The 24,189-nt window shown below is 35.4% G+C and overlaps 1 protein-coding gene across 2 annotated transcripts in view; it reads right to left on the reverse strand.

Moving 5' to 3' along the window:
• Positions 1-24,189, reverse strand: part of NOXY38 (tetratricopeptide repeat (TPR)-containing protein) — a 171,534-nt gene that overhangs the window by 146,698 nt on the left and 647 nt on the right. For both annotated transcript variants that reach the window (XM_089815084.1, XM_089815083.1), the window contains exons 2-5: positions 21,158-21,446; positions 20,889-20,950; positions 994-1,183; positions 715-846 (exon numbers count right to left, since the gene is read on the reverse strand). In XM_089815084.1, coding sequence (XP_089671210.1) covers positions 715-846; positions 994-1,183; positions 20,889-20,950; positions 21,158-21,446 — 673 coding nt within the window. The remainder of the gene's footprint in view (positions 1-714; positions 847-993; positions 1,184-20,888; positions 20,951-21,157; positions 21,447-24,189) is intronic.

Genomic DNA, 24,189 nt, shown 5'->3' on the forward strand with positions numbered 1-24,189 from the left:
CACATCTCAGAACATATTAAGTTTTTTTTCCATTTGAGATTTAGGGCTTTTCCAAGGAGACGTAAGGTGACACAGGTAGGGGTGTCTCTCATCACAGGATACATCTGTGTGCTACTACCAGAATGTAAGACGTGTCCCCCAGTGAGTAGGAGGGCTCAGCATGTAAATGTAAGGGAAGGGTAATGTATAACAGGGATTCACCTCCTAGATCCTAAACAGTTGCAGACTCTTCTCTCGTCCTACCTCTAATCTAGGGAGCCCACTCCCTACCATCTATAGGGCAGTCCTCAGAGCCCAACCTCTATCCTTTCCAACACCGTTATTTTCTCTAGCCTACCAAATACAGATAACAAAATATCTCTGAGAAATAATATATTTGGATGGTAAAACTTAATTTTCATAATTATTAAACCTCTTTTAAATGGGATGAAAGAGAGCTCAAGATTCCAGAAAAAAATTTCAAAGCTGTTCTAGCATGTTCTATCATCTAAGGCTTGAGGAAAAAGCGCAAGAGACGAAATATTTAAAAGGAGTACAAGCTTTAAGATAGATTCTTTGACAAATTGAAATTGATAAGTGGAATGGGGTTAAGAACAAAAAATAAAAGAAAGTCAAGGTAGTTAAGACGTTCCAAACACCAATAGCATAAAAGAGTACACTGAACTGATAAGAATATAAGCTTTAAAGTACAATGCTTTTTAGTGTACTCCATACCTCCAGATGAACTTCGAGTAGCTTCATACTCCATAGCAAATGAAGTTGACAGTGATGAGTGAAGTGTAGATGTAGAAATAAGATCTCTTACACGGCGTACATGAGATCTTACAGACCGGTCGTCATACAAGGCTGGATAACAGAATACAGAAAAATGTGTCATTCTTCTTAAATACCAAAAAATTGTAACAGCTATCAGGTTTGCAAGTATCTAGAAAACATGTTCATGTAACTCAAAGTGACAATAATCATTAATACAATAGAACTTGGGTAATATACCTGTAACCATTTCCAGAGAACAGCCTCCTGTAGTAATATCACCAACATCTCCAATTTCAAAGTAATCTGCAAGCTGGTGACGGGACCCATCTTTCATAACCATAATCAGGTCATAGCAAGTGTAAAAGCAGGTTTCTGGGGCATCAAGAAGAAACTGCCTCAGATCCATGACAGAATCTCCCGGATTGATCTGTTCAGAATTCCATGAAAATTCGGTACAAAATGCAAGGCTATCATGTTACATCCCTGATATATACCAAAATCAAAACAATATTGATACAATTTTATAGAAATATTTATTTGGAAAAGCATAAAAAATGCATATGCCACAACCAGAGACAGAAAGCCCCATACACAGTTGTGTATTATTGCCACTTCAAAAGAACTCAGATCAGCCTGATTTGTAAGAACACAAGAAAAAACGGACCAATCTCAAACTAAGCATGACGAAATATTTATTTGGAAAGGCATAAAAAATGCAGATGCCACAACCAGAGACAGAAAACCCCATACACAGTTGTGTATTATTGCCACTTCAAAAGAACTCAGATCAGCCTGATTTGTAAGAACACAAGAAGAACTGTTGCAATCTCAAAATAAGCATTAGAATCATGACAATCACCGAAAATGATTGTTAAATACATCTGGAAGTTGTCATGACAATCACATTCATGAACTTGTCAGCAATGTCAAGTAGCATGAAAAATCTAGTAAGTTGGATTTTGACTCATTTTGTTTCAGGACAATTAACATCCAATGGATCAGACACAAAGAGAAGATACAAAACCCCACTTTTACTCTTGGCAAAGTTTTATTTTGCCTATGTAGCAAAGATAAAGTCTGCATTTATCATACATAAGAGATAGGAAGGATGACATCAGAAACATGGATAAAACCAGGGAGCAGTAGGGTTGTGATGATTGTAGTTGATTCTGTCTCCACCAGAACAGTAAGACTTTCACTCACCAAATATAGTAATTTTGTGTCTCCCACTACCTTCTGCTTTCTGCTCGTTCTGTTTTAACTTCTTTGCTCTTACTGCCTTTATGTCATCCTCCTTCGCCCCTTGACTAGACAACGTAAAACAGCTAAGCTTGAATCTTGACTAGACAACGTAAATCCACTCACTTTTGTACTTACCAGCCCATCGAAATCTTGGCCAAGTACAAAATATATCATTGCAATGATTCCAGCCTATATCAATCAATCTATCTGCCACATCTCCATAAGTTTTCTCTTTACCCGCAACTAAGGTTACCCCTTTAATTATGATAGATTTATTGTTGGCCACCTCATAAGCAACCAAATAAATATGTGGGCTTTGTATTATATATAGGAAGAAATATTTCTTTAAATTATAAAGAAACATGTACCACAACCCCTAACTTGGGTGCTACAATTACCGCTGAATTTAGAACCCTCTTTGACTAAATTTGCAATGAAAATGCAATGTCTCCACCACATGCCCCCTTTAGATATTTTGTAGACCCATCAGATAGCTTTGACTTGACATATTTTCTAATGGCCTTCTCCTCAACTAAACTTTACCAGACCTACTGCTCAAATTCCTATTCAACAATCAATCTTTCCTCGATCTCATAGACTATGCACTTTACACGTAAGTGTGACAGGAATTAATGGATGACTACATGGGAAACAGAGAAAACAAAGACATACTACTATAGAGAACAGTCTCTCATGGGCACAACAATGATTTGCCCTAAAACCAAACAATCTCATAATCTATGCACTTTACACATAAGTGTGACAAGAAATTAGGAATGACTACATCGGAAACAGAAAAACAAAGATATGCTACTACAGAGCATGAAATGAAAATGCAATGTCTCTGCCACATGCCCCTTTTAGATATTTTGTATTGCAGACCCATCAGATAGCTTTGACTTGACATATTTTCTAATGGCCTTCTCCTCGACTAAACTTTACCGAACCTACTGCTCAAATTCCTATTCAACAATCAATCTTTCCTCGATCTCATAGACTATGCACTTTACACGTAAGTGTGACGGGAATTAATGGATGACTACATGGGAAACAGAGAAAACAAAGACATACTACTATAGACCGTAGTCTCCCATGGGCACAACAATGATTTGCACTAAAACCAAACAATCTCATAAACTATGCACTTTACACATAAGTGTGACAGGAAATTAGGAATGACTACACGGGAAACAGAAAAACAAAGATATACTACTACAGAGCATTGTCTGTCATGAGCACAACAATGATTTGCCCTAAAACCAAACTCATTGAATATTCTTCTTCCAACACCATAGACAATTAAGGAGGAAATCGTCTACAATTGATCATACGCATGAAAATACATGGCAAAATTATATTTAAATATACAACAACATTATATCTGCAAACTAAAAATGCCTATACAAGAGTATGGATCCCCTCTAAGAACTATTTCCCAACAGATCTATCTTTTCTATCATGCCTCACTAATCATCACACATCTTCCACTTAATATCCCTTCCTAAAAAGGCACCATATCCTAATTTAACTCTTTACCTCTCAACTTTTAGCAAACATGTATACATTTTCGCTCAAAAGACTATGCTATTGCAATCATTCCTAAAATTCAAAAATACAGTTTGCCTATCTGCTAATCCTAAGGAATCAATTTACATCAGACCACATTAACTCAACTATCAAAAATATATTTATTGATGTCACTTAGGCTTCTCCTATACATTTGTTGCACACACTCTCTTTTAAGAATATCTTCGTATTTATTTTCTACCACCACAAAATATTAAAACTGGTAATAGGTCAATGTTCATTAGCAAGAATTGACTCCCTCAATCTCTATGCAATTTTTTGTAGATATTACAAGGCTGCTCTTTCTGTCCAACTTAATGAAATCCCCATAAAAAGAAACAATTACTCCACTTTGATACACCTAAAATGCCCCGTCTAACCTTCTTCACATAGCTTCCCTACAACAAGATGTTTTTCACTGATCACATGAACTAAATATTCTACAAGTGATAAATCAAAAACAGGACCTGTTGTGAGGTCTTCACACCATTGCCCCATTGTAAATGAGGACCCCTCTTCTTTGCCTGGCAATAGGAGTTGGGGCTTAGTTTATCTTTGTTTAGGAGCAATTTTGGAAATCTTTAAGCCAAAGAGACGAAATTGAGCAACTTTTAGCCCATCTTGGAGCCAAACCAAGCAATCTCATAGGTATAAAATTTGTTTCTTAGGCCGGAAATAAGATGTATTGAGTTGGTGGTCTAGAACTTGTTTGAGTGAAATCAGAGTTTTAAGCCAAGTCTTGTCACCTAGCGAGAATGGAGTTGAATTAAAAAAACAAGGTTAAGGAAAGCACTTGGTGACAAGTCAAGACGGAGAAGCATGCGAGACACACTCATAGATTGAGATGAAGAAAAGATAAATCTAGACAATTGCCAAAGAAAAAGTCAACTTGGAGGATGCAACTATACGGTTGATTTGAGAATGAAAAATGAAGTTTGGGGGCATCGATCAAAAGGAAATGAAGAGAAAATGATGAACAAGATGAGAAAGGTGTATAAAGGAGAGCGATGTTCACCACTTTGCAAGACAATGTAAGCGTGTCCATGATGAGTAGACAAGAAGCAGGTCAGGTTTTGGCACCTTCTTATCCACTTGTGGATGAAAACATCAAAGTTTCCGCCAACTAATTAGAAGAAAACATTCCATTCTATGAGCTTGATGGCATTGAAAGAGGTAAAGTCAAGGCTAGAGAACAGCTTTTCTCCAAGATTGATCAGATTTGACAGGCCAGAGAACAACAAAATGTGAAAATTGGATCCTTGGCAAAATGAAAATAGCCAATCATAAGTTACCAATTGGGATGAATTTGATCAAGACCTATACATCAAGGTGAAATCAAAGTTGAAGTGTAATTGAGAGTAAGGAATGAACTTAAGATCCAAAGCTTGGTAATGAGGGAGGGACAAGAAGGGGTCAGATTCCGATTCTCTCTTGTCCAGGCTTGGACAATGAGGGGTCAGATTCTGACCTCTTCTTGTCCATGCTTGGACAAAGAGGGGTCAGATTTCAACCCCCTCTTGTCCATTTGTGGTCAAAGCACCAAAAAATCCTGCCGTCTTTTTGAGGGGTTATAACCTAACCCCTTAAACCTGCCTCCATGGTCCATAAAAAGGTGAGAATTGATCATTCCATAGGAAGAAAAATGTTTTTTTATCAAAGAAGACTTGAATTCAAACCAGGTCGGCTTGCATTAGAGGCTATAAAGAATGGAAATTTCAAAATCCTTAAAAACATTTTATTCTCCCTAGGGAAGTCAGCATTCTTTAGGAGACATGACCTTTCACTTTAAGTTGCCTATACAAGAGGAGCAAAGAACATTTCATTTCATTACAAAATAAACACGGCAAGAAATTTAAATACAAGCAGAGCAGACCTGATCTAAACACAGCAAATTTCATAACAGCAGTTCAATTTTGGAAAAGACATCTGAATTTCATATCTTAGCAAGACCAATACAAGGCTGTGAACCTTATTATTTTCAAGAACATCAGAAACTAAGTGCTTCAAATTGCATGTCTGGTAACAAGAAATCGGAATTTAAAGGCAGATCATATCAGAATTTGGCCTTAAAAGCACTGAAATTCTGAAATCAGCATATAAGATATCTGGTTGAGATTTGGCAAAAGATGTTACTTCTTGGAGAGTTCAAAATTAATTGGACGAAAGTAAAAATTTAGTGTTGGATTCATATGCTTTCATTTACATATTAGATTTTAGGATAAAATGGAGAAGTTCCAAGGTGAAATATTGAAAGACTGCTCACGAATAGCCTTCGTTTTGAATTTTAATACCTTGTCATTCGATTCTCAATCTTTAAAAGCAAAGAATTTCAAAGTTCAATTATGGATGATGTTTTGTGTAGGTTATGAATGTTGGAGCCTAAGACTGGGAATCTAAGGAAGGATAGGCAAGCCCAATTGAATCAAGATACCAAGGAGATGTTACCAGAGTCTGGATTTCCTTCAAAATACAGAAAGATAGGAGAAATGAACCTCAGACGAGTCAACACTGTACATGTTATAGATCAAATGTTTCAAGGCACCCTTTCAAAGGTGGCAAAGAAGATGATAAGGAATGGAGTAGTTCAAGTAGCGGCTCTTTCACCAACGATGCAGTGCATGGAGTTGATAATAGAATGTGCTAGGCATTATGATCCTCAAACAAGATCAGTTTGTTATGGGCAAGATAAGATATTGGTAACACTCACAAAGAGAGCAATTGAAGAAACATTCAACATTACACATCATGAGGCGAGTGTCTGCATCAGCAAGATCAGGTCTTAAAGCAACAATATGACAAACACGATGATTATCCTGACACTATTAGCAACAAAAGGCTACTTGAGCCAAGAAAGCACCACTGAAGGTTTCCAAAGCTATCTAAATCAGATTTTCAAGAGGACTATCACAATCTTATCATCATCTTGAGTAGAGTAATTGGGATCCCTCAAGGTGGAATTTATGAACCATGCATGTTCCATTTATGGATAAGATTTCAAGTGGACAAGTGATGTTCGACTGAGCCAAGATTATCAGTGACAACTTGGATCTTCAATTGAGAATGCTAGAATCAACAAGGACATTCTTTGTGAGTTAATATTCGTTCTATACAATAGTAATGATGTTAAGATATCCATGACTGGGTCATTTGGGTCAAGTTGGAACGAAAGCAAGCAATAGTTTGTACCTGAATGCTATGCATAACTACATCTCCACAACAACCCACACTTCAAAATATTCAATGATGCATTTGCCATTAAGATTGTGAGGATTTTACAAAAGGCTACTCCCAAGAAGTGCCAATGAAGCATACTTTTTTTCCTATGTTAATGAAAAATTAGAAGATGATTGCATCCCTCAAAGCAAGAACTCAAGCTTTATGCATAATTTGTGAAGAACTCCAATCCATCAAGGATAACACTATACCACAATTGCAAACATAAAGGAAATCTCTAGTATTCATATAGGAAAAGGGAAAAGTAATAGAGGCAAATGAAATGGAAGACATTAATTGATGGTATTGTCCATGATGAGATTCTTGAAGCAATAAAAATACCATTTCAATTCAAAGAAAGAAAAGAAGACACAGTGAATTTGGAAATCCTGAGAGGAAAGATGAAGGCTATCTACTTCAATGATGCTAATATCATCACGAGGAGACAACTGAGAAGTAGTGCATCATTCAAAGCCACTTGCCATGGCAATGCACTTGATTGGGAAAAGACCTTGGCCACATGTGATGCTGAGTTGGAGATTACAGAATGCACCAAGGGTCCCAATGGATAGGCTCAACAACATTATGTCCAGATTCGTTGAATTTGCAAACGGAGAAATAAGCCCATGTGGCATTTAATTTTCTCTTTGGTTCATTGATTGGTGCTTTATTTCTGATTGACTCATTGGTTGGTGCCCTTAATCTAGTGTATTATACCTATCCCATTTTCATATTAGTTCTCAAAAGCTATATAATTTTCTTATTGGCCCACAAGGGTGGCGCTTTAATGCAATTGGGTTAGCATTTAATGTTTGTTGGTTGTAGCTGTGAAACCCCTGATTAGGGATTTGGTGGAGAAATATGGGCGATCAATCATGGTTAAATCTAGGTCATTTAGTGTACTAGAGCTCCCTATATAAGGCCTGCTCCAATCATTTGTAAGAGAGACTTGTTAGAGAATTGTTGCTAATATACTGCTGAAATTATTCCATATTCATTGTTGTGTTTGCACAGTGAATACTTATGACCTTTTTGTATTAAGACAAGAGATAGTTTCTATTTCTATTTAATGGTTATCTATTGTAAATTATTGTAAATATCAGAATCTTTCTAATATTTAGTTAGCTGTTAGTTATCTGTTAGCTAGAGGAAAACGTTTCTATTCTTGACGATCGTCGTTTATTCATTTGTATATATTGATCATTTGATCTCTATTAATAACAAGCAAATATTTTTACCAATTACTTCCCATAATATTTTGGAGTGTTGCATGACTCCATACATTCCTTTATTAGTTTAGCATTTGCTTCGAAATGCTTAATTTTAGAATTTGCTTAAAGTAATTGAGTTGGATGAAAGTAATTGTGGATGCATTAGACCATACCACTAGCTGTTTGTTGATTGTAAGTTTGCCTTGTGTGGTCAATAGGCATATTAATAAGATTAACTTCAATTATTGCCCATATATTGATATGCCTATGTGGATGATGTTAGTATTATGGTAATGATTTGAAAATATTTCACTTACTGTAGAAGATTGTACTAGTTTGGTGGAATGGATTCCTTTCGGCCAACATAGATAACATTTTGGTTGTGATAATATTGTTTCTGTGATACAATAATTATATTGATTGTTGTGATTAGTATATTGTTGTATTATGTGATTATATTATAATTGCAATTTTTATATCAAAATTATATTATAATACATAATTATTACACTAAAATTATTTTATTTGATAAATTGGGGGACCAAACTTTGGAAGTGTGGTGTCCCTTTATGAATCCCTTTTGATTGCTATAAAGGAAGATTAATCTTCCTCTCTTGAATATAGATGGAAAATGCAAAATCTGCTTTATTAAGGAGATGCACTGTTCATGGGAGACGATGTGGATTGTTTGTTGCACATGGAAAACGAGCACAACAAATTAACAGACAAGACCAACCCAATAGAATCACCAAGGATACTCACAACCTCTTGCATCCTAAAATAGAAGTAAAAGTTATTTAGGTTCATTAATCCCCATTCCCATTTGCATTTCATTTCGAAATCTATTAAAAGTAATTTATGGCACTCAATTATCATATCATTCATAAGACAAGTTTACAAACCTTAGTGTGCTTGTGTAAGTTCCTTTGTTTTTTTTTTTCGTTTTTTTGGCGAAAAGTGGCATGCCACTTTGAATATATTTATTTATATAAAAAATCGGTTCAATGGTTCATGAAGGGAAGAACCTTCATATCACATTATTAAAATGAGTAAGAGTCCACAATTAGAAGGAACCTTGGAGTTACCTAGATGATATTTCTTAGCAATCTTAAGCAAATGTGGTGTCTTTATTCAAGAGAGGATTCAATATTTGGTATTCTATCTTAGGATACTAAGTGTTCTTGCATGTTGTAGTGGCATAAAGACTCACATCAATAAGATCCTTAAACGAATTATAAATTTTTGGTGACTTTTCCCTTTTAATTTTGCAACCAAAAGAATAGCAATGAATATTCCACATTTTAGAGAAAAAACTTCACTAAGAAATTTATACACATCACTTAAAACTTATATAAAATATTGGTGAATCTTGGCAAATTGTAAGCAAACCATGATAACTCCATCCTTTAAACTAAATCATAGTTACACTGCCCTGGGGGACAGGAGGAAGGCGGAACGTGGGGACAAGTTTCCGGGATGGAGGGATAGAAGGGCCTTAATTGGGGATGACAGGGGGTCCGGGAGATTGTATGCTATACATATGGTACTTAAAATGCTAGTTATGAAACGTTATGTTGCAATATAAGACATAAAGATGTCAAAGATTAAATAGTTGAACATTCCATTGAATTGGAACATCGAACATTTAACATAAATGGTCAAATTGGCAAATAGTCAACACCAGGACGTCCCCCCATCCTCGACAGAGGTGACACCGCTAGAGATGGGGGAAAGGAGTCCCCAAGTCCTTGGTGCGTCCCCATCTCTAGGACATGGGGCAAAAGGGGGGTGACACGTCCCCATGTTATTATGAAATAAATCCTATAAAAAAGCAAGGTGCAAAAAATGGCAACTACCGAGGCAAGAGACTATAACACAATGGTAAATTGTAAGCCTCCTATCTAGGAGGTCTTGGGTTTGAGTCTACTCAAAGTTAATAAATAAGAATACTAATCACAATAAATAATAATTAATCTCGGCTTTGACCTATTACCCATCAAAAAAATGGCAACCACCTTGAAGTAGAGTGGTGAGGACATGGGGCACCTTGACTTATCAATATCATACTCATAATATTATGTATTCTACTCCTACAAACTTTGACCCACAACACATTGTAGTGGAGAATATAGTAAATTAAATGGCATACACCATAGACCCTCTTCTAACATATTGGTGAATCTTGGCAAATTGTAAGCAAGCATATTAATTATCATGGTGAATCCTTCCTTTAAAAAAATTAAATTCCTATAGAAAAGCAAGGTGCAAAAACTAGCAACCACATTGGAGCAATGTACAAATCAACACCCTCTTAATGCATTCACAAAATTCCCATTCACTAAAAGAAAAGAAAGTGAACGGAAACAAAAACGAGAATGGAACCTATAGTTTGTTTACTTTCTATAAGAATGAATCAATGTGGTAGATTGCACTTGTCAATACACACACACACACACACACATATATGTATGTATGTATGTATATATATATATGTGTGTGTGTGTGTGTGTGTGTGTGTGTGTATATCCTAGTTGCTTTTACATAAAAGATATAGGTAAATGTTTACAAATTGTAAAAACACATATTAATTACCATGGCACATCTTCCTTTAAAAAGATTAAATTCCTACAACAAAGTAGGGTGGAAAAAATGGCAACCACCTTGGAGAAGTGTACACTCGTGAGGACATGATGCAAACTCCCCATATGGAGTGCAAGGGATCAACAACTCTCACAAGGTTCGGGGACTACAACCCCAACACCCTCCTATTGCAATACAGGCAAGGTGAAATTTATGCACATCACTTAAAACTTATATAAAATATTGTTGAATCTTGGCAAATTATAAGTATATTAAATACCATGACAAATCCTTCCGTTTACAAAAAACATAAATTCCTATAGAAAAGCAAAGTGTAAAAGTTAGCAACCACCTTGGAGCAACGTACCCTCACAAGGACAAGAAGTGGCTCCCCATATGGAGTACTAAGAGGCAACACCCTCTCACAAGGTTTGGGAACTATAACCACAACACCCTCCTATTGTAATACAGGCAAGGTGAAGAAGTGAATCCCCTAACCGCCAAACGCAAACTCAATATCAAGAAAGCATCAGAGCTCACATTGACTAAATATTAAATCAATGTCAGATAAAGAAGACGCTTATATAACAACACTGCTTTAAGCTATAAGCTCATCTCTAGTCTAACAATTCTTATTGTTTTTTAAGGAGCAAAACAGATGTGCACTTTAAAATGTTCATTAAACTTGAAAATCTTTTTGGACTATTGATCTCAACCTCACGAGTAAATTGTGTTTCCCAAAACAAAATGAGAAGCAATAGATTAGAGACAAATTCAACAATTGGTAATATTGATTGGTGATATGGCTCTGAAATTAGTAAGAACAATGCATCATTTATGGTGGATCAATTAAAATCTGTAAAATTATGTTACCCATTCATCAACCAAAAGCCCAAATATGAGCATGATCAAAATTGGATAATTGTAGCCAAGGGATCTTACTAGCGATTTCAAAATATAGTGTGTTTGTCCTAAATGAATCCAAACAAACCCATAACAAATTATGAAGCATTTTTTGTAACATTATAGTGGATTCATAAGGTTTTCTAATTTTTTACATTCTATTTTGATACATTTATTTGTCGTTGGAATTTGTTGTTCTACTCAAACTTGTTGAATTCACTCAGCGATGTTAACATTTGCTTATCATGGCAAAAAAAGGTCAAAATTTGCAAAGTGCAAGGTCACTTGGCTCCAAATACATAAGGTGCAAATTCTTGATCCTTCGCTATTGGACTACAAGGACATAAGCATAGGGTTGGGCTCAAACAATTAATAAAAGTTTCATGCTAGAAAAGAATATATTTTCAAAACCCAAATGGGAGGCGCAACATTTTTCCTCTATTCTCTACATAAGAGATTTTTAATTGGATAGTAGTTTAATATAATTGGATGATTTCCTCATAAAAGTTTTCTTTCATGTAGATATATGACCCAACTATGAAGTGGTAACACTACCATTCATAGGGTTTAATATAATATATGAATACGTTTAAATTTCAATAGTCATAATTAACAAAATTATATTTAAATTCTGAAGATTTTAGTTTAATATGGTGTAAAGTTTAAAATTATTTAATTTTGACATAATATAAATATAAAGTTTTAAATTAATTCCTCTTTTTAGATTGCAAAAATGTGGATATTGTGATTTTTTTAGTTTTTGTACCAGCAAGTATAACCACAAAAACAAATTGACCAAATCCATGAAAGTTTGAAACAAACTAGTAGACCCAAACTTTAACTAGCATCAAGATCAATAAGTGAGACTATAAACTCTCTGCAAATTGGATCCAATAGCACCTCATATATTATAGCAAGATAGTTCAATTCAAAAATTGTAAAACAAATGCTCATGTGATTTTTAATCAGCCCTGAACTAAAAACTTATGAAATTATGGTGCTTTAGGTTATCTTGCCACTCGCACAATTTGCCAATAATTGAAGCCTTGATATCAACTATTTACCATTTGGCAAAAAAACCCCACTTAAAAATCACTAAGCTGGCCTTCTAAGAGTTTGTTCCAACAAAATATGTATTACTCTAACCCACCAGATCGACAAGGTAGAGTGTGACATGTTATTTTTGTTCCTTTTGTAATGGAATTAAGGTTTATAATAATTTGAATTGCTTGTCTACTAAGTTAAACTTTTTTTTAATTTCCTATCTACTATACAATCCTAGAGAGAGCATTGTTTCTAGTAGCACTCTAGAAATTGCCTCGCCACCTTCTTCAGCTTTGGAAGACATGCCCTAGAACATTGAGCCTTAGAGGAGACTCTCAAAGCTATTGTTATTTAACTTTACTAATCTAATTCCAACAATCAAAAAATGCCATGTCCTAGATAAATATCACAATTCATATGTTGATAAAGATAGTAAAGTGCAGTAGTGCCCCTCTTTAGTGTGCTTCCTCCAAGCACCCAATATAATAATAGATATAGATAGATAGCTTCTATTATTATTTATTATTATTTAATGGTTATCAATTTGTAATCTATTGTAAATATTAGAATGTTTATAATATTTAGTTAGCTTTTAGTTAGAATAGAATGTTTTTGTTCTTGATGATCATTTCCTTAGGAAACATCGTTTGTTCTTTTGTATATAATGATCTATTGATCACTGTTAATAACAAGCAAGTATGATTACCAATTACTTTGTAATATGGTATCAGAGCAAATACTAAATAAACATATTTTTGAATAAATTTGAATGAAATTCTTCCTTGATTCTTTTTAAAAACATTTTTTTTCAATGCCCAATTTTTTGGATTGTGATTTGCTTAAAAAATAGTCTAGGATTTTCTATGTTGGGTGTCGGTTTAAGTGTAGTTGTGTGGTAGCTGCGTCTTTTTGTAATCTAGTCATGGGTTTTTGGAGACGGTTTTTTGTAATGCCTCTCAGCAACCCACACGATTTATTCGGCTCTATTCGTGGGTCATTTCTGCAGCCCCCACAATACACATTTTATGCAAAACCAATTGCATTTCTCTGCAGCTTGTGGTCATTTTTTCTGCAAAAAAATGGCAACCCTTTTTACATTTTTCATTGTTGTTTTATCCCCTATTGGAGGCATCTGGGGTTTGTATTAACCCTTGTCTTAGCTTTGAGTCCAAAAACATGGGTTTTTCTTGCAAATCCTCCATTGTTTTAACTTTTGAATTTTTTTAGAATGTATCTTTTGTTTGAAATCCTAACTTTTTGTACCTTTTTGAGAGCTCAACTGGGTTGTCATCCGTTTTTCTTGGGTGTCTTGACTTTTGAGCCAACAAATCCAAAGTTTTGATAGCATATTCCTCCTAGGATATTCTAGCTCTCTTTTGGGTACCGCTTCATTTTTTTTTGGGCATTCTAATTTTTGCCTCGAACCGTGTGCCTTCACAGATTTTCATTTTTTTACTAAAAAGCGCACTATGGCATCTTTGACTAGTATTCCAGTCAAGGGAAATCAAAAATTCATTGGTCAAAATTATGGTATGTGGAAGCAGTGGATGTTAACAATCTTTGAAAATTGGAATACTAATCTGATTGTTTTGGATGTTACATAGTGCTCGAGTACAGCTAGTATTGATCAGGATACATGGGATCCAAATAATCGGGAGGCGGTGACACTTCTCAAATTATCCATAGTTGATGATAAGCTGCCTCAAAATCCATCTGGCAAGAGAACTGCCGAGATATGGGAGTATCTCAAGAAACTACATGAGACTTCAAACAAAAGGAGAGCCTTCTTTCTCAGGAACTCTATGTTTTCTATTGTCATGGATGAGCGGAAATTGCTCCAGGAACACCTGAATAAAGTTCAAAATATTTGTGATCAGTTGCTTGCCATTGGATGCAAGATGGAGGAAGAGGAGATTGCAGTAATAACCCTCAGAAGTTTACCCAAGTCCTGTGAGCATTTTATCGAGACTCTCGATATCACTTCTGCTGGTGTTGATTTGAAGTTCACAGATCTTTGCAAACTTTTGCTTCAGCAAGATCGATGGAAATAGCAAATCGGTAACAATTCCAGCTCTACCTCCATACAGAAAGGCTTTGTTGCTAAATCCTTTCAGAAGGATAAAAGCAAGTCTCATTCACAGCAGTCTTCTCAGCAGAAGTCCTCTGCTCCAACATCAGAAGCCTCCAAGAAAAAGAATATTCAATGCAACTACTGCCATAAGTATGGTCACATGAAGGTTAAATGTCAGAAACACTTAGCTACCCAAGCTAAGCAATCTGGTTCACTACCCAAAGCGAATTGTGCACAACACAACGAGCAGATTGAATCTACCTTTTACACCTTCATGGCTAAAAGACCTACCGTGTGAAGTCATCAACTTGGTACACTGATTCAAGTGCCTCTCATCATTTCAGCCACAGCAAAGACTGTCTCAATAATTACTAGCCTTTTCCAAGTTCGGTTATTCTTCATGGAGTGGAAGAGTAAACAGTTGTCAGCAAAAGCAACCTTCGAAATTCAATCTACTAGGAGGAATCTCATTCTCCTAGTTGTGTACTATGTTCCAAAAATGGAATTCAATCTACTTTCAGTCAGTCACATGTTGTGACACTCACCACAGTTGGATATCACCTTCAATTCACATCAATCCACTATCACTGATAGGGATATTCAGTATTTTGTTGCAATTGGCCTCAAGGATCATGGTCTTTTTAAACTTGTTGATTCTGGTGATTCTCAGAACCTAGCTATGGCTGTTCGGCAGTCTCCTGACAGCTCACTTTGGCATCAACAATATGAGCACTTAAATGTGCATTATCTCTCTCAACTTACTCGGGAAGAGCCTGTCCTTGATTTGCCAGAGATTCAAACTCAACTTGGAGTTCATGATGCATGTCAAGCTAGGAAGCAACATCGCACACCTTTTCCTATTGGCGATTCATGACACACTTCTCAGGTACTTCATCTTGTTCTTATTGATATCTATGGCCCTATGGCTACTCCTTTTGTTCTTGGGTCGTAGTATTTTTTGTTGTTTGTTGATGATTTCAATAGAAAGATGTGGGTATATTTTCTTAAAAAGAAAACAGATGTATTTACTATATTTCAGAAGTTTAAACCTCTAGTTGAAAAAGACTTGCTCTTAGGACTTATAATGGATGAAATTTTGTACTACTGAATTCTCTAGCTTCTGTAATACGCATGGCATCAAATGCCAATTAACCACACCCCACGCACCACAGCAGAACAGTGTAGTTGAATGTCAGAACAGAACGATCACCAAGAAGGCTCGAACACAAACATGTCGTTTTGGGCAAAATATGTTAACACTACAATCTTTGTAGTTATCAAAGGTAAGACTTTGGATAACACTACAATCTTTGTAGTGATCAAAGTTAAGATTTGGAAGAGGCCTGATTAGGTCGCAAACCCAAAATCAATCGCTTGAAGGTTTTTGGCTCTCTTGCTTATGTGTACCCTGATGCATCATGCACCAAGTTGGATGCCAAGAGTCAAAAAATATGATTGTTGGATACAGTAGTCTTCACAAAGCCTACCACTTGATCAACACTGAGGTATCTCATTTATTGTACAATCATGATGTAGTCTTTGACGAACAGCAAGGACAATTCATGTATGTTTCTCCTGGTCCCAATCCAACAAATCAACCTATGAAGGCTCATGATCTGGGAGTTTGGCTGTCATTAGGTCAACCTGATAAGAGGGCTCTAGCAACTCCAATTATACTAGGGATTCCTATACAAACACCTCCAACTTCTCCTGCAAGATCACCCAAATTTGTAGATGTGTCACCTGAGTTTGATCCAAATCCTTCTGATGAAGAAACTAATCATAGAGCATCTCTTGATGTTAATGTTGGTCCTTCTCCTCTCTGGCCTAAGTGGTGAGCTAAGACACTTGTTGATCTTCGAGGTGATGAGCTCATTGATGGGAGAATTGCTCGAAAAACGATCAAACCTACAAAGTCAATTAATTTTGCTCTCATGGCCAAATTCACAATGTGTTAACCTCAAGCATACTCCGAGGCTAAAGGAATTCTAGAGTGAGAATGGGCCATGAAATTAGAGCACCAAAGCCTGTTGAAGAATCACACCTAGGTCTTTTCTGATGTTCAACCAAGGAAGAAACCAATTGACTGCAAATGGGTTTACAAAATAAAATACAAGTCTAATGATATCTTGGATAAGTAATAGGTTCGTTTAGTTGCAAAGGGCTTTTCTCAGCGTCAGGCCATTTATTATAAGGAGATTTTTGCTCCTACAACAAAGATGAGCACACTATCAGATTAGTCCTAGCTATGGCACCACAGTATAGCTTGAAGTTCCATCATATGGACATCAAGAGTGCTTTCTTGAATGGTGACATACAAGAAGAGGCCTACACAACACAACCTCCTAGTTTCAAGGTTGTTGGTAAAGAACATTAGGTTCTAAGTTTAGTGAAATCTCTCTATGGTTTAAAGTAGGCCCCTAGGGCATGGTACATGAAAATCGATAAGTACCTTAGTGATCAAGGCTTCTAGAGGAATTCTTCGGACTCAAAATTGTACATAAAGACTACTGAAAGTGACATCATCCTTTTGGTCATTTATGTGGATGATTTGATCATCAATGGCAGTTCGGCATCTTTGATTCAAAGAATCTAACACGGAGCTTATGCCACTTTTTTGATATGGCAGATCTCGAGCTCATGCATTATTGCCTAGGTGTTGAGGTTTGGCAGCAATCTTCTGGTATATTCAATTCTAAGACCAGATAAGCCAAGCATCTGTTAGACAAATTTCATATTCCAAGCAACTAGCAAGCACCCTCATCTACCTCTTCACTACTAGAATTGATATCAGCTTCGGAATCAACTACGTCTCACTCTTTGTGATAGCTCCTAAGGCTGATCATTAGATGGCAGCAAGTGTGTGCTTCGTTATGTAAAGGGTACAACAGAGTGCGGACTTCTTTACTCTTAGAGTTCCAATCCTAGACTCAGTAGATTCACAGATTCAAATTAGGCAACTTCTATTGATGATAAAAAGTCAACTTCTGGATATGTGTTCAATTTGGGATTTAGTGTCGTCACCTGGACCAGTAAGAAGCAGCAAGTTGTTTCTCTCTCCTCAATCGAGGCTAAACACACTTAAGGCAGGTTGCAAAGTTGTTTGGCTTCGTCAAATGCTTGGGGATAAGCAGATGTCACCAGCAGGACCGACCACTTTATTTGTTGATAACGAAGGCATTATTAAGTTAGCATGGAAACGAGTCTTCCATGAATGAACCAAGCATGTGGATGTTCATCATCATTACATGTCAGCTGGTTGAAAAAAGGGACATTAGACTTGCAATTCTTTCCTACAGCGGATTAGACTGCAAACATTCTCACCAAGTGTAAGAACCCCAAATAGGCTCTACGCTGATCACTGTTTGTTTCCCTGGGTGTAATAATTGTTTTTTGTTTGTTTTTGAATGTTTTAAGCTGTTTTTGGGTTTTTGAGTTGATGAAAAGAAAATACAAATATTGAAAACTAATCTTACCTAAAATTATAACTCAAATCTGGTTATAATGCTAATCAAATTCATTTATTCGGATGGCTCCTAATGTATGTACAATACTTATTGCTGGAAGAATACATTAAAAACATCATCATTAATAGTTGAAAAAAACCTGATTTTTGTCTCCAATATGCAACCACGCTGCTGGTTGCTTCCTCCTTGGGCAGCGCCTATCAAAAACCGCAATATTAAATCTCTGATTTTTAATTCACTGTAGCGCTGTACTGTTCACAGCACTGTAGCTACTGTTATAACCCCTTCCAACTTGTAAACAGATTCATCCACTTTTTTCCTACTGAAACACAATATTGACTCCAGAATGAAGTCAACTCACAGGCAAAATTCAAGTGATATTTCACACCCTCAAATTGCATCAACTCTGAAGATACTACGTTCTCCACAGTCTGAATTCTTCTCAAACTTGTAGAAACCCTTGTTGCCACAACTTCAAGAAATTTCACAAGGCAAAGTTTTTAAGCAATTCTCATAACCTGCCCTTGAAGGAAGAAAAGGTTTGTTTATAAGGACTCCTCAACTCCAGAATGAGTCTCCACGCTCAATGTGGGATAAAAGATATAATAATAACATAAAAAATGTTATTACATTAAAACTTAGAAAATTCCTTTTAATTTTTCCATAAGCTTGGACCCACAATTAATTGAAACGATGGCCCCTTTTATGATATCATGACCCTCACTTAAGTTATATATTATAACTTAACAATATAGGCTTAAAACCAATAATGTTTATTTTAACTAAATAAACATTAATATCTCCATTATTACTCAACATTTTTGAATGTCGTTTGGACTGGGAGCTAACATGATAGAACTGCATATGACCATACCCCTTTTCTAAAAATAGCAGGGGTCTATCTTTATAACTCCAAAACTGCTAAAAATAGCCTGACCAAGCCAAACTCAAAGGAAAACTCATCATAAACAAACTCTGGCAACCCAGAAGAGTACTCTGCCCTGGTCCTTGGAGGATCTCCACACCAAGGTGACCCTCTATCCAATCTTATTAGCCTACGAGGGTCTCTGATAGGCTAATTACCAGCTAAAGTGATGTCTCTAGCTAGAAGGGGACATCACACCAAGCCTCTTGGTCCTAATAAGTTTGTTGAATTCAAAGAACAGCTTGGCGTTGTGGGTAGATTATCCATTAACAGAGGGTATTACGAATATAGATAGCTTCTATTATTGTCTATTATTATTCAATAGTTATCTTTTTGTAATCTATTGTATATATTAGAATGTTTCTAGATTCTAATATTTAATTAGCTTTTAGTTAGTTGTTAGTTAAAATAGAATGTTTTTATTCTTGACGATTGTTTCCAAAGGAAACATCGTTTGTTCTTTTTTATATAATGATCTATCGATCGCTACTAATAACAAGCAAGCATTTTTACCAATTACTTTGTAATCCCAATTCTTCTTGTTATGGTGTGAGGAATGATCAATCAAAATTCTCGAACATCCATTTCTCCAAATTTCAATCAATGGGACAAGCACACATCAACTATTGATTTTCTTTCTACCTTATTTCTTACAAGTATTTTAACTCAAATTTGTTTCCTAAATAAATTACCAAATCTTACATTCGCCTTTCCATGATGTGAAAAATGAGGTATATTTATCTTTCTTTTTCTCTACAATTTTCTGTAAACCATAGCCAAGTTTTAATCTCCACTAGCTCTCTACTCGTATTTTAAGTTTTATATGGTTTTATTACCTGTTTTGCATGACTTTATCTTTATAAATTAAACAGGCGTTACTCATTTCAGATGTTGTCTCTCTAGGTTTGCTTATCAATTGTTTTAGTATGTAGTTGCCTTTTCGGATTTTATGTTTATGTTGCTTCCTGTTTGCTGTTAAAAGACAATGAACTTTACCAATGTAGTTAGATAGTTAGTGGATATAATAATTGAAAAAAAAAAATCTTTCCTTATTAGAGTAGCAAAGTAGCATATTACTCAAAAAAATAGCCCACATACAATAAGAAAAGCAAATCCAAAAAGAATAGCTTCTGATGAAGTGACAACTAATTCTAAGCACAAATGGTCTCACATCTTACACATTAAGGAAATTACAGCCAACAAAAGCAGCATGTGATTGCAATGTGGGGTAAGAAAAAGTTTAATTTTATTGCTGATAGTTGTTTTTAATATACAAAAACTGACTCAAACAATGGGGCATAAATTCATCAGCCATCAAAATAGAGATGTGACAGTCAATTTATAGGCTGAGGTTCAAGAAAAAATGTAGGCCATCTATCACAAAAAAAGGACACTTGCTTCCGAAAAAACTTCCCTGCATTTTGTGCATTTCATCATCATCAAACTGCCCAAAGATAATTGTAGGGCATTAAAAGAACTTCTGAAACAACTGCAGAGCCATGACACACTTATCTGAGAAATGAATACTTAAGGAAGATGAGAAAATTGGCTTACGAATAAAGGTAACCTAAATATGAGAGAGAATACTGTGAAGAGAGATTAGAAAAACCCAAAGTAACTCTTGAACACAGAGTACCATATGCATCCAAGATAACAGGACATATAAAAGTTCAGGATAGCACATGCTTATAAACGTTACTGGGAGCAAGACGAAAGGATGAAATGACTCTCACACTAGAATAGAATACATTTCTAAGTAGTCATTTTACAGAAACAGAAAATCATAATTTAATATGCTTATTTAAGATTCTTGGATCTATGAAACCATTTCTTGGTCGCTGGACGTATTAAGAGTACAGTGCAGACAAGATTGTTTCCATTTGAAAAGCAAAATGAATCGAATTGCTTACCTGCAACTCAAGCTTTTCTCCACATGGTCCCTTCACAGTAACAGGATAGAGACGAAGCTCCCCTGATACCACCAATGCATGTTAAATACAAGACAATTAGCAATAATATTTTTAATTATTTATATTCTATATTCATTACTTCTACAAATTGACAACAATTAAGAGATGAAGGGAAACCAAACTAAATTATGCTTAATGACCATTCTATAAGTTGCATCTAATCAAGATGCTACTGCTTCCTGTACATGCCATAAATCACACAACCTTACCATTCACATGCTTTACGGAAGAGCTGGAATCTATCTCATTTCCATTTTCTGAGACATGTGGATGATTGTGAGGAGAATCCTTCTCTGTGCGTTCTGGTCCATTTACAAATGAATTAGGCTCCATTGATACATCTGAATTTTGGCCAGGATGATCAACAATTTGTTCTTTCCCTGAGGAAATATCATTTGAAGCAGGTTCTACATCCACCATTGGATTATTCTGAGTAGCATTCTTGGAATTAATTCCTCCTTTGCCTTTGTTTTTGGATTTATTTGACCTTCCTGCCATCTTGAATATTACCAGACCCAATCATTAATTCACAAAATAGTAAGGATAACTCCAATGAACTAAGAAGTTATGGTTAATAAGAGCTAAAATAACTAAAGAAACACATTAATAGAATTGTAGCTTTCTATTTTAAAGCGTGAAAATTTAATAATTTCATTCTGACGGATTTTTTTTCTTACTAAATCTCAGACAAGTAATAGCATGAAGAAAAACAATAATACATATGAAGAAATGCATAACATTGTTTAAAATACATCATCAAAGTGTAATGATCCCAAACAACTATTTGAAAGCATAGAGCAAGAATGCCAATATATAATCTTAAAACTTGTTATTTAATTAAGACAAATTAATGACACTATCTCCAAACATTGCCTACTAGCTTGCTTGTACAAATAGGCCCTTAAGTCAAAATTCAAAGGTAACGATCTCCTTAACTTTAAGAACTGTCACACATTGTATAAAATTGTTTAAAATGTACTTATCCCAAACAAATATTTAAAAGCATAGGCAAAATACACATTCTTAAATCTTATTATTGAGCTAAATCCGACTAATGACACAATCTCCAAAGATTGCCTACTAGCTTGTTTTGAACAAAACAAATCTTTAAATCATAAACTTAAGAGATACAAAGGTAACTATCTCCTTAAATTTTCTCATATCCAATAAATAACACATTATAATATAAGTATCTTATAGAGGAAGAGGAATTAAGATCACATACTGACCAGCTGTTGCAATTTCCTTTTCGAAAAGGGGAGTAGTAGCTTGTGACATATATCTATATTGCAAAATTATAAGGCACAGCAAAGCAATACAATAAACTTATTTTTCTATACATATACTTTAAAGCACAATAGGCTCAAACATATGTACTGCACAGCTAGCAGCAACAACAACACCATCATTTGAACACATCTTGAACCAGCCTATAATAGAGATGCAACTGAAAGCTACTTTCGATTGAAAAGATTCAGCCCACCTTTAGCAATAACCTTTAAGATATCAGGATACAATGGAGACATACAACAATTAATTAGCCAGACTTTCAGAAAATATCTTCTTTACATTCTGTATTGAGGTTATTTAGACATTAAATCAAGGTCCAGACGACAACAATGATCTGACATATACTGTTCACATTTCGCATTACTGTTAACATATTTTTTAGTACATTCATTTGATGTACTTTTCACCTGAAAGAATGAAGTTGCAATTTCTCTTCCAAGGAATTTCATGCTCAGGCCAATGACTTGCTTCTCTACAGCTAGCATTACAGTTACATCTGTATAACAACAAAGTTGGAGTTCTTGACCTCCCTGGCAATAATATAACGATGGAAAATTGCACAAACTAAGATTTGAACAAAGAGCACAGGCTAATGGCCTACTTGATGCTGAAATGCTATTCCACTTGTTAATGGATATAGCAATATCTCTCAAGAAGCTCCTTGCCACTTGCAAGGCTGCAACAGATTGACGAGCCTGTAACACCTTTGTACTTGTGAAGTGAAGACCACAAAGTGTATACAGAGGATAGGCCTTACTTCTAAATTGTTAATATTATGAGCTTGTAACCTGTTTAATACAATATAGGATATTGTAAAATCTAATTTTTCATTCCTAAAGTAGAAATTATAGAAATTGTAACTGAGGGTAGTTGATGATTAAAATTCCATAATATGTTCTTAGCATGTATGTGTAGTTAACAGTCAAATTTTGAAATGAATTGGAAGTTTTGAAAAGAAAAAGTTAACAGCTTGCAAAAGAGATCATTGAGGGCATTGCATAAGCGGAATTGCCGTCAAACAAGTGTGTTTAGCTGCCCTTTAGCCATCCTCACAATGGTAGCGAGCCCTTTTTAAATTTGATTTCAGAATAATTAAATGTCGATCTCCTCTCTACTGCTGCAAATGATATTCTTTACATATTACTATAGCCATGGAGCTCTCTCTGAATTCTGGCTAACAGCTAACATCCCTGTGGGATTTGGTAATGGTTTGGTGTACATTTTGTTCTTGTAGTTGTGGTCCCTTCTGAAATGGTTTTGTAAATGAAAATTTATACTGACAAGAAAGCTTGAAATGCACGACATTGGACCAATCAAAAAAAATTGGTGTGAAGTATCATGTTATGAAGTTATCCACAATTCCACATAATGGTATCCAGTGAATTACTCAGCATGACGCCTCATTTCCTGTTAAAGAATTTGACATTTACTTGATGAGGCTCCAAGCCCAAATGCTGACAAAGGCTTATTAGGATGCTTCAATTCAAAGCTCAGAGGAGGAGAATTTCTTCCGTGGTAGTAAACACAAAACTTTTTGGATGTAAAATGCTCCCAGTAACCTTCAGAGTACTGCCTCAGTATTGCAATCAGTTGAGTCCTGATATTCTTAGATTGAAAGAACTTTTCTTATGAAATTATTTATCGGCTCAAACATAATTTGAAGCGCAAAGAAAACAATTAACGGGAATAACCTGCAAGTTCTAAAAGACTGAAATTGCATGGTTACTCCAGCATACGCTATTGCACACCAACCGAGAATAAATGTCCGTACAACACAAGTATGATAAAAAAAAATCAACTCTTCGTGATAATTCACTCTCGCCTCTTACATTCCCATGCTAATGTGCACTATTACATCTGAGTAACTTGCCCTGTATTTTGAGTCTGTACTTATTTCATTTGCCAAATCATTCCAATCCCATTTTAAAAAAGAGATATTTAGCGTCACTCG

Source organism: Cupressus sempervirens, chromosome 2 (genome assembly GCF_028749045.1).
Source record: "Cupressus sempervirens isolate cs-2001-9-10 chromosome 2, ASM2874904v1, whole genome shotgun sequence".
NCBI classification, from domain to species: Eukaryota; Viridiplantae; Streptophyta; class Pinopsida; order Cupressales; family Cupressaceae; genus Cupressus; species Cupressus sempervirens.